Here is an 11,122-nt window from a genome sequence, read left to right as displayed (position 1 = left end):
TCTCTTGAAATCTCAGTGTCTACACAGAGTACACACCCTTCAATTCTCATGGTACATGTTTTCATGATCAGCCCAAATGAATTAATTTACACTTCCTCATCTTTTTTCCCCACCCCCACTCACTCACCATCTTTTGCTCTCTTTTTTGATCATATTTTCTACAGGCTATTTCTGAAGATGAAACCAGCAGTATCATATATGAAGAGGTAGTTCATCATCACTTCTCCTATAACCTTCACTCTCTCTCTCTCTCTCTCTCTCTCTCTCTCTCTCTCTCTCTCTCTCTTCTTAATTATTGAACGCACACACAATACATCCCAAAAATACAGTATTTGTATTCTGGGATTATTATATTATTAAACATTGATCAGAAGTTGAAAACATTAAGGTTAAATCCACCCAGGAATTGGTGAGGAATTCACGAGGAATGAAGCTTTTCACGTGCAGATGGGTGCCGACAAGCTGCGAGCCAAAGGCTTTGATCTTTCTCTGCCATGGATACGCCATGGAGTGCAGTGTTTCCATGAAAGGTCCACCCATCTACTCCGATCCTTAATTGACAACATATACGTATTTTTTTCCGATACATACGTATGTAGGTATTTTTGAGCAGTGCACGTATACATAGTAGAAAGTGCACGTTGCAGGTACAGCAAGGAGGCTGATTAAAGCAGGGTACGCAGTGTACGGAATGGACTATGAAGGGCACGGGAAGTCAGAAGGCCTTCAGGGATTCGTCCCCAGCTTTGATGCTGTTGTCACTGATTGCTCTCAACACTACTCCAATATATGTGGTAATGAAAAGATTCTTTAATTATTCATTTTTTTTTCTTTTTGAGTGCATATTTTAATGCTTTTGAGTGTATAATTTTGGTCTTTTAGCATTTTTATGTCTTTGAGTGCATAATTTGTGTCTTTTGGGACCGTGCACAATTTTGCCCTTCGAATGCACATATTTATGCCTTTGAGTGCACGTTTTTGTGCCGTCAAATGCACATTTTTATAGATTAAAAGTGTAATTTTTTTAGAGTCGTTGATCTGTACAGTTTTATCCTGCATGTCTCTTTACACTTGATCTATATATATAATTGTGTTAACCGTTATGTGTGAAGTATTAGTAAAAACTTATGTTTATTCTATTTTTGTTTGAATATATATTTTCAATATTGGTATTTTTTAAACAATTATAAATTTATAATAAACATTATTAATAATAAAACAAAAAATAATGGTTAAAATTAGATTATTAATAACAACACAACAACAACAACAACAATAATAATAATTTGTGAAGTTAATTTAATAGTTAAGTGAATAGCGCATTATGCTTATGATTTTACTTTTAATAGGTCATTTTACATATAATTAGTTAAGAGTAAACAACTAATTTATGAAACACATTTATCTAATCACATAATACTATCAGTTGGTCAAAACAGTTAACACAAACAACTATTACCTATGGGCAAAAACTTGTGTGAGACCGTCCCACCATGAGACGGGTCGGGTCGCGTCAATATGCAAATGTAACACTTATATGCACAAATGTCATATTTATATGCTCAAATGTAATACTAATTAGGAATAAAATTTTTGTTACTTATAAGGGTAAATGTAGTACTTTTAAGGGAAAATACAATACTTTTACATTTCGATTTAAAAGTATTACATTTTTCCTCAAAAGTATTATATTTGCCCTTATAAGTAAGGGATACTTGTCAATATTACTTATTATGAAAAATGTATTACTTTTTCTCTTATAAGTAACAAAAATTGTATTCTTGATTAGTGTTATATTTGAGCATATAAGTATGACATTTGCACATATAAGTATGACATTTGCATGATGCTTTGATCCGACCCGTCCCATCTCACGAATAAGGATCCGTGAGACGGTCTCACACAAGTGTGACCCTTACCTATGAGCTATCAGCTGATTGCAAAACATCTCAGTATTCCTTGCTAATCAAGAATAGCTAATTATCAAACAAAATCATGATTGTACTATGTTATGACAATGTGACATTGTATTTGTGTTATGATCATGTGGGCGCACATATATATTATTAGCTGTCAATGAGTCGAAATATATAAATAAATAATAATCTTCTGAATTATTATTTTTGTGATGAGATGTTGCAGAGAGGCAAGAAAATGTGAAAAGGATGAGGATATTGTTGGGAGAATCAATGGGAGGAGCTATGGCTCTTCTCTTACATAGAAAAATGCCTCATTTTTGGGATGGTGCTGTCCTTGTGGCACCAATGTGCAAGGTGTGTGCACTACTCCTACACGTTATCATTCCTTAATCAACCATATTTATAATACCCTTTATGAGAAATATATAAGAGTATATTGTTTCATCGATGATTTAGTCTTCGATAAAAAGTAAGTAAGGTCAATCAATTCATGACACCCAATGATTATAAGCCATGTCAAGAGGAATTTTAGGAGGGGAATAAAGTGTTTTCCATATGCGGAGTATTAAACACTCACAATAAAAAAGATCAATCACACTTGTGTGATGAGGTCATCTCACGGATCTTAATCCTTGAAACAAGTCAAATTTAGAATAGTTGTTTGTTACTTATTATGGAAACCATAATACTTATTACAGAAATTTTAATACCAAATTTGAAATAAATAAACTGTTACTTATAATAGATATTATAATATTTATATGTGAACATTGTGATACTATTTAGGGTAAAATGATTGTTACTAATGATAAAAATTGTTATTTATGAAAGAAATTGTAATATTTATTGTAGAAAATTTAATACTAATTTGAATTAAAATTAATATACTTATTATAGATATTATATGTGAAATTATACTTTTCAAATTATTTGATGAAAAATGATGTGGTTGTCCCACTCCCACTTGCAGATTGCAGAGGAAATGAAGCCACCAGCAATAGTGTTGAGCGTTTTGAAAAAGTGTAGCAAAATCATTCCCACTTGGAAGATCATTCCAACTCAAGATATCATTGATGCTGCCTTCAGGGACCCAGCAATAAGGAAAGAGGTAATTAAATAATGTTTATTTACATTTTTTTTAAAAACACAATTATTATTTTCTTGATTGCCAAGTCAATAATGCCCAACGCCAAATTTTGACGGAAATCCACATAGAAAATATTTTAGAATATGTAGCGCAACACCAACCAAGTTGATAAGACTGTTAATTTTATAGTTACAAAATTTTAATTTTGATTTCAATCGAAACGGCCTATTAACATTTTTTTTTTTGTTTGAATCAGTCAGTTATAGACAATTTAGATTATATTATATTCTTATGGTTCTTTACCGACTAGGGTCGCAACGAGATTTATCTAATATACACTCTTAGATAATATTTACATATTTTCTTCATTATCTAAAAAAAAAACCTTAGAATATGCTAACGACATAAAACAATTTATAAGGTAGTCCAAAACGTGGTAACGACTCCACTGGTCAATCCTACTGACCAAGTCGTCCAATTAGTCGAAACACCAATCAAATCATTAGAGAATGGGGAAAAAGTGGAACAAAACAATACAGACCACTTGACTTAGATTTTTTTTTTTTTTTTGAAACTTGACTTAGATTTTTTTAGGAGAAAAAAAATCATGGAGTTGTGTTTGAACAAACGGGATAGTAGATTTTTTGGGAGTTTTTTTTTCTTGCTATTTAGCTTTTTGTGATGAGACTTACTATTTTAGAAAATAAGAGAAAATTTACTGCACGGAAGGCATAGCGCCGCGCCAGCTGGGCACATGAAAAGAAGATTTAATATTTGTATTTTTTTTCTACCCTCCCATTTTCTCTTTCCTTTTCATACTTGCCAAAAAAAAAAACCTAAATTAAACTAAACTAAATTAAATTAATGAGTTTGCTTTTAAGATTTTAGTACTTTTAGATAAAATATCAATATCAATTTTATTTGTATTTACCAGCTATTAATTAATTTTGTCGCAAAAAAATTAAATGAATCAACAATGAAAATGTAATTAGATCACTAACTAAAAATTATGTAATTAACCTTTCGATCAAACAAATAAAAATCATGCAATCAAACATTTCTAAGCTATGGAGCTAACACTTTTTTGGCGAGAGGAAAAATTTTCAATGATGCCACTTTCTTTAATTTGAAGAGCGTGGACACATTGCCTTCTTCAAATAGCAAAGTTGCAATGCTTGGTGCCACCGGCAGCCAGCAGTAGGCAACGAGTGTTGTGACGATAGTGGGGTAGTGACTATTAGAGCCGAAAGGAAATAAAATATTATTTAAAATTTTAATATACGAAGTAATATTAAATGTAGTTATAATGTACTGTCAAATACACAATATGAATCAAATGTGGTATAATCTAGCAAGTAATGAAATTAACATGCAAACAATAGTAAAAAGGGCCTAGTTGTAGTATTTTATTGAGTTTGAGTATTTAATCGAAAATTTTTAAAGTTTGAGAGTTTAATTGGAATTTTTTAAAATTTGAGAGCCTAATTGTTTTTCCATCAATAGTTGGAGAATCTATAAGCCTATTTAGTACTTTTTAAAAAATTGTTTCTCATTTCTTCTTGTTATACTATATGTTTATACACGTCATCCTTCATTCCCTCCCATTGCAAGATGATATGGAGTTGGAATTTTGGCTTTAATTTTATAAAATGCTAAGTGGATTCTCAAGCTTTCAACAAATGCAAGCTTGCAAATTAATTTGACATAATTCAAACTTTACATAGTCAAATGTGGTAGAGTGGACCCACTTTAACTTTGTTATTGTTGTTGTATTTTAGAAATGGGCCGGAGTTGTATGGATGCAAAAAAATACGGAGTAGTAAGTAAATTATAAATATGATGATATATATAATCCATTTTGTAGTTTTTTTAAAAAAAAAAGTATTAATAAACAAAGCCTTACACATCATAATATAAGAATCAAATCCATATTTTTCCTAGTACTTTTTCAACGGTTTCCCATATTGTCTTGTCTCTAGCCATATATAATCCGATGATGATATGCAGGTTAGGTCCAACCCACTGTGCTACAAGGGCCGACCCCGACTGCAAACCGGCTACCAATTGCTCTCTGTCAGCCTGGATTTGGAGAGAAGACTTGATGAGGTCAGTTACAAGTTTTACCAAGGCTAAATATATATTTTTAAAAAATTAGATTCCAAACTAATGGTGTTAACATGTCTAACGAACTAGTCAGTCTAGTTTTTCGATAACATTTAATTTGTTGGTGGTTAGTGTGACCAACTACATACATTCAATAAGTGATGGTAATTATAACGATGAAGTATTTTCTTAACTCTCTTTTTAACTAAAAATCTAGAGTTTTTCAACATAATAAATTGTTGAAAAAATTGTCAAATAAGCCATTGAACTGTATGCAAAAAACAAATTAGGCTTCTAAATTTTTAACAGCTACAATTCAACACATTAACTTGTCACTTTGATACATCAAGGCCAAGTAACCGGTTACCCACCGGTAAGATCCTGTAATTAAGGTCTCGATTAGGTTCAGACGGTAAATTCGGTGAGTATTGACCGTCAACGGTTGCCTCATCACTAAAGATCAGGGTGACTGGTATTGCCTTCTTCAACTAAAGAAGAAGAGGACATGCATTGATGCTCGCCGCCTTCTTCCTCAGTTGAAGAAGGCAACCGAGGTCGCCTTGTTTCTCAGAGGAAGAAGCATGACTGTATGTTGCCTTCTTCCTCTGAAGAAGAAGGTGATCACCGTCTTCTTCCTCATTTGAAGAAGGTGACCTCGACGTTGTCTCCTTCCGAAGAAGGCAACACGACCACCTTCTTCCTCAGTTTAAGAACACGACCTCGGTGTCGCCTTCTTCATCAATTTAAAAAGGCGACCTCGGCATCGTCGCCCTCTTCTTTTGAAGAAAATGGTGCAATTGTCTTTTTCAGTGATGACCAATGAGGCAATCGAAACCTTTCACCGATTTTATCATCAGAACTCTAAATGGAATCTTAATTATCGGATATTATCTATGGATAACAGGTTATTGGACCCGAATTCACCAAAATAACAATTTAATGTGTCCAATGACAACTTTTAAAAGTTCATGGACCTAATTAATTTTTGTATAAAGCTCAAAAGTTTATTTAACAATTTTGCCTAAATTGTTAACTCCAATAAATAACGTGATTAAATGTAATAATCTCCCCATTGTACCTAAACAACTTGTGGTTAAACAGGTGACGTTGCCATTCATAGTGACACATGGAGAGGAGGACATAGTTACGGATCCATCGGTGAGCAAACTATTGCATGAAAAAGCTTCGAGCACAGACAAGACCCTCAAATTGTATCCTGGAATGTGGCATTCCCTAACCTACGGGGAGTTGCCGGAGAACATCGACGCCGTGTTTTCTGACATCATTGGCTGGCTCGACCAAAGGGTTTCCATGGGCAATTCTAGGCTGGAAAAACTACAGAAGAATGCAAATGACACACTCCTCTTCAAACCTCAAAACGACAGTCTCCAATAAAATCAACTTAATTTCATTCCATCTCACAGCGTGCAACTCTCTACTGTAAGATATTAATTAAAATATAATGTTTAATTTGTAAATTAATCTTAATTTTGACTTAAATGCCATAATCTTATATTAGTATATTATATGCTAATATAATGTATGATTTAATTACAGTTTACACTTTACAGCAGATTATGAAAAATTGAATATACGATGTATGATGTGATGTTTTAAATTTAAAAAATATAAATATGTACTATATATCAGAACAGCCCACACAAGCAAATCGTTTGTATTTTGTAAAACACCTATCTTTCCTAATAGTACGTAAAACTATTAAATGATTATGAGTAATACTCGTGTGAGACATTTCATGAGTTTCAATTCGTAAGACGAGTTGGATCTTTGATTAATGAGTTGTATATGTAGACACAGAAAATTTGAGGCTTGCAAATGGTTATTCGTATGTTCTGGGTTTCATTTTGATAAAATTGAGCTGATTATTGATCTATTTAGATTGATTAAATTGTCCAATTAAATTGGTCTTATTGAAGACTGATGGACTCAAAACATTTCAATTAGACTTGTTAAATGAAGCCAATAAATAATGAGGATGGATTGATCCATATTTGGCCCAACAAGAAAATATTTAAATTAATTATTTAATTTAAATATGTGATAAAATATTTATATATTAAATTATTTATTTAATTTAAATATGTGATAAGATCATGAACTTGGATGCAATTATGACTAGATACATTTTGGATAAATATTCATATTATCCTTAATATTAATTGATAATATTGAAGAGTTTGAATTTCAGCGAAAGTCTCTCATCATATTTTCCCTTATAAATAGAGCCCTCCATTCATTCCAAAGAACACACTTGAAGAATTGAAGACATTTAGAAAAGCTCTGGATTGAAGATTAAGCCAACCTAAAGAGGATTGAAGATCAAACATTCAAGAAATCAAGTCATGCTAAAGTGGATTGAAGATCAAATATACAAGAAATCAAGCTAAAGTGGATTTGCGATCAAACAAGCTAAAATATCAAACATTCAAATGTTAAAGCTAGTCTAAAGTAGACTAAAGATCAAGCCAATTCATGATCTGAGGCCCTTCAACGAAGATTAAGCAACAAAGCCCTTCATTGAAGAATAAGCCACATTATGAAGGTTCTTCAGCCAAATTTCTCGTGGCCAATGCAGGTTGTTTTTCAATGAAGGGCTTTGTTGCTTAATTTTCGTTGAAGGGCCTCCTGTCTTGAATTAGTTTGATCTTCAGTCTATTTTAGACTAGGTTTAACACTTGAATAGTTGATCTTCAATCCACTTTAGCTTGTTTGACCGTCAATCCATAACTTGATTTCTTGTATATTTGATTTTCAATCCACTTTAGCTTGACTTGATTTCTTGAATGTTTGATCTTCAATCCTTGTTAACTTGGCTTGATCTTCAATCTAGAGCTTCTCCAGGTGTCTTCAATTCTTCAAGTGTGTTCTTTACCATGAATGGAGGGCTCTATTTATAAGGGAGAATATGAGAGACTTTAGTTAGAATTCAAACTTTTCAATATTATCCTTATTATCAATTAATATTTAGGATAATGGGAATATTTATCCAAAATATATCTAGCCATAATTAAATCCAAATTGATGATCTTATCACATATTTAAATTGAATAAGGGTTAAATAGGTCATCCAACTGCACACAATAATGTAATTAGGCCACTAAATCTAAAAAATTATAATTAGGTCGCTAAACTAACCTATTTCATGAAATTTGTCCAATTTACATATTTTTAAATAAAAAACTTAAAAATTATTATTTTTTAAATAAAAAACTTAAAAATAATGATTTACAATTAAAATTAAAAAAAAAAAACGTCTCTAACCAGAGATAAAGAAGGTTTTTTCCGGAGACGAAGAAACCTTCGTCTCCATGGCCGGAGACGAGACGAAGAAACTATTCGTCTCCTGCCATTGAGATGAGGAATGTTTCTTCGTCTCCATTCCTCGTCTCCATGGCCAGAGACGAGTTTCTTCGTCTCCATTCCTCGTCTCCATGGCCAGAGACGAAGAAACTCTTCATCTCTAGCCATGGAGATGAAGTTTCTTCGTCTCTTCGTCTCCGGCCAGAGACGAAGAAACCTTCTTCGCCTCAGGCTAGAGACGTTTTTTTTTAAAATTTAATTTTAAATAATTAATTTTAAGTTTTTTTTAAGTAATTTAAATTTTGAGTGACTTGTTAGAAACTTGCAAATTGGACAAATTGTATGAAATAGGTTAGTTTAAAGACTTGATTGTAGTTTTTTAGGTTCAGTGACCTAATTGCATTGTTATGTGTAGTTGGATGACCTATTTGACCCTTATTCCTATTTAAATTAAATAAATAATTTAAATATATGAATATCTTATCACATATTCAAATTAAATAATTAATTTAAATATTTTCTTGTTGGGCCACATATGGATCAATCCATACTCATTATTTGTTGGCTTCATTTAACAAGCCCAATTGACATAATTTGAGTCCATCACTCTTCAATTTAATTCGGCCAATTGGACCAATTTAATTAATCCAAATAAATCAATAATCAGCTCAATTTCATCAAAATGAAGTCCAGAACATACGAATCAGTCATTTGTCGGCTTCAAATTCTCTGTGTCTACAGTATCTTTGACCTCATTAATCAAAGATCATATCGGTCTCACGGATTGAGACATGTGAGACGGTCTCACACAAATTTTTGCCAAAGATTATATATAGATGAGTACTACTAATTCCGTGAGAACATATAGACTAATAAGGTATGTCATAATGTCAATGTCTGAAATTACAATGGTACATTTGAAATCGTTTGATAATGCATTTGCGGATGAAAATATCCATTGTAGACTTGTTGTCTAGTTTTTTTTTTTAATTTAAATTATTACTGAAAATAAATAAATAGTTACATGCTCAAGAGAACTAAGGAATGTGTGAGTCTTCAACCCGAACCAAATCTTATCCAAAATCAAACTGATTCACGTCGAACCGAAACTAAATCAAACTAAAATTTGAAACTGAATGGTTTCATTTTTTCAAAATCGAAAAAAAAAAACCAAACCAAATCGAACCCGGAAATACTGAACCAAAAATCGAAATGCCCACCCCTAGTTAGAACATATCATATCCACTGAATGCAAAGATTTGAGTGGATGTGATTGATTCGAAAATATATGGCTGGATTAATGAAATCAGAATTAATAAGGGCAAAATCGAGAATATACAGTGGATTTAATTAGGGATAGAATTTGATTAGGATGTTATGCTTGATTTTACAAATGTATTTATGATAGAATAAGATTCTTCATGGTAGAATATTCAATTTATATGTTATGCTTGTATTATTTATTTACTTTCGGAGTTTTTTCATTCGTACTTAGTTCAATAGTTGACTTTGATTTGTTTTGTACGTCATCAAGTCGATGGTAGTGCGGTGCGTGAACTTTTATGCTATATCGTGTGCATTTTGGAATGCTTTAACGATAGTGTGGTGTGTATACTTTTATGCTCTATCGTGTGCACTTTGGTATGCTTCGGACTAATGCATAGTTGCATACTATTACTCGTGTGTGCACTTGCGTTGTGCATGTATAAGTTGTTTGCAGTTGTGTGCATCACGTGACCATTTAGTGTATTCTACATTGGATGACTTGCACGTGTTCGAATATTTTACCATCTTTTGGGCATGTGCTTCGTTGTTGTTATGTTGTTTTATTTAAGTGCATTTGTGTATTGTGTTGTCACATCCACTTAAAAACGTCCACATTATTGTAATATATGCACAATACAAGATTAGCTTATCAATGTAATTTTAGAATATGTAACTACATGGAAATTCAATGATGGTCAACCATAGGAGGCTTAAGAGCATCCTTATTAATGAGGTTCTTTTTGCGGTTTTTAAAGAGTTTTTGTAAGTGTGATTAGGAAAGAGAAAATGGGAGGGGAGGAAAAAAATAAAACAAATATGATTAAAAAATAGCTTTGTCAAGCGCGCTGCACTGCATGCGCCCGAGTGGGCGCGGCTGTGCGCAAAACGTGCACAACAGTGCTCTGTTGTTACTTTGGATACTGTTCCAATAACTTTGATTTTGCAGATGATTCTTGCCCTTCTCTCTCTCCTTTCTCTTTTTTTTTTTTAAGGTAAACGTAGCTATTCCATTAATTCATAACATAAAACGTTTACATCAACGATCAATGAAATGGTAAACCATCTCTTACAGTCAGACATAGAAACAACTTTTCTAACTATGCTATAGAAAACTTGAAGCGCAGACTGTTTCATAACTAGGAAGCTATGTCCCTTCAGGGAACTTAAAGCTTCATCAAAGATCTGGGTCTTCGTCATCATTCTTTTTTGCTCACCCAGGATAAGATCAACACTTGCCAAAATCAAACTAAACGATTTATGCTAATGAAAATGAAAAGCTCGTGAAAGTAACGAGAGGAAAAATGCTCGCGAAAGTAACGAGAGGAAAACACAATAATAGAGAAAATAAAAAGTGGGTAAAGTCAAAGTAGAGTTGGGAGTTCAAGACTACCAACACAAACCCTAATACCTACCTACTATTATTTTA

The 11,122-nt window shown here is 32.5% G+C and overlaps 1 protein-coding gene across 2 annotated transcripts; it reads left to right on the top strand.

Annotated features, from left to right (window-relative positions):
- On the top strand, positions 1 to 6,681 carry LOC116019364 (caffeoylshikimate esterase-like). 2 transcript variants are annotated; one of them, XM_031259543.1, is made up of 8 exons: positions 1 to 51; positions 165 to 206; positions 389 to 530; positions 648 to 794; positions 2,143 to 2,273; positions 2,890 to 3,027; positions 5,014 to 5,112; positions 6,211 to 6,681. In XM_031259543.1, exons 1-8 carry the CDS (start codon positions 49 to 51, stop codon positions 6,502 to 6,504), a joined length of 996 nt encoding a protein of 331 aa, XP_031115403.1. In that variant the 5' UTR covers positions 1 to 48; the 3' UTR covers positions 6,505 to 6,681. The 2 variants fall into 2 exon arrangements, with proteins under 2 accessions (XP_031115403.1, XP_031115404.1); XM_031259544.1 differs by having other exon boundaries at positions 404 to 530; positions 6,211 to 6,679.
- Positions 6,682 to 11,122: the final 4,441 nt, after the last annotated feature.

This window comes from Ipomoea triloba, chromosome 5 (assembly GCF_003576645.1).
Source record: "Ipomoea triloba cultivar NCNSP0323 chromosome 5, ASM357664v1".
Lineage (NCBI taxonomy): Eukaryota > Viridiplantae > Streptophyta > Magnoliopsida > Solanales > Convolvulaceae > Ipomoea > Ipomoea triloba.
The sequence above is the reverse complement of the archived record's forward strand: the minus strand, read 5'-3'. Positions and strand labels throughout refer to the sequence as shown.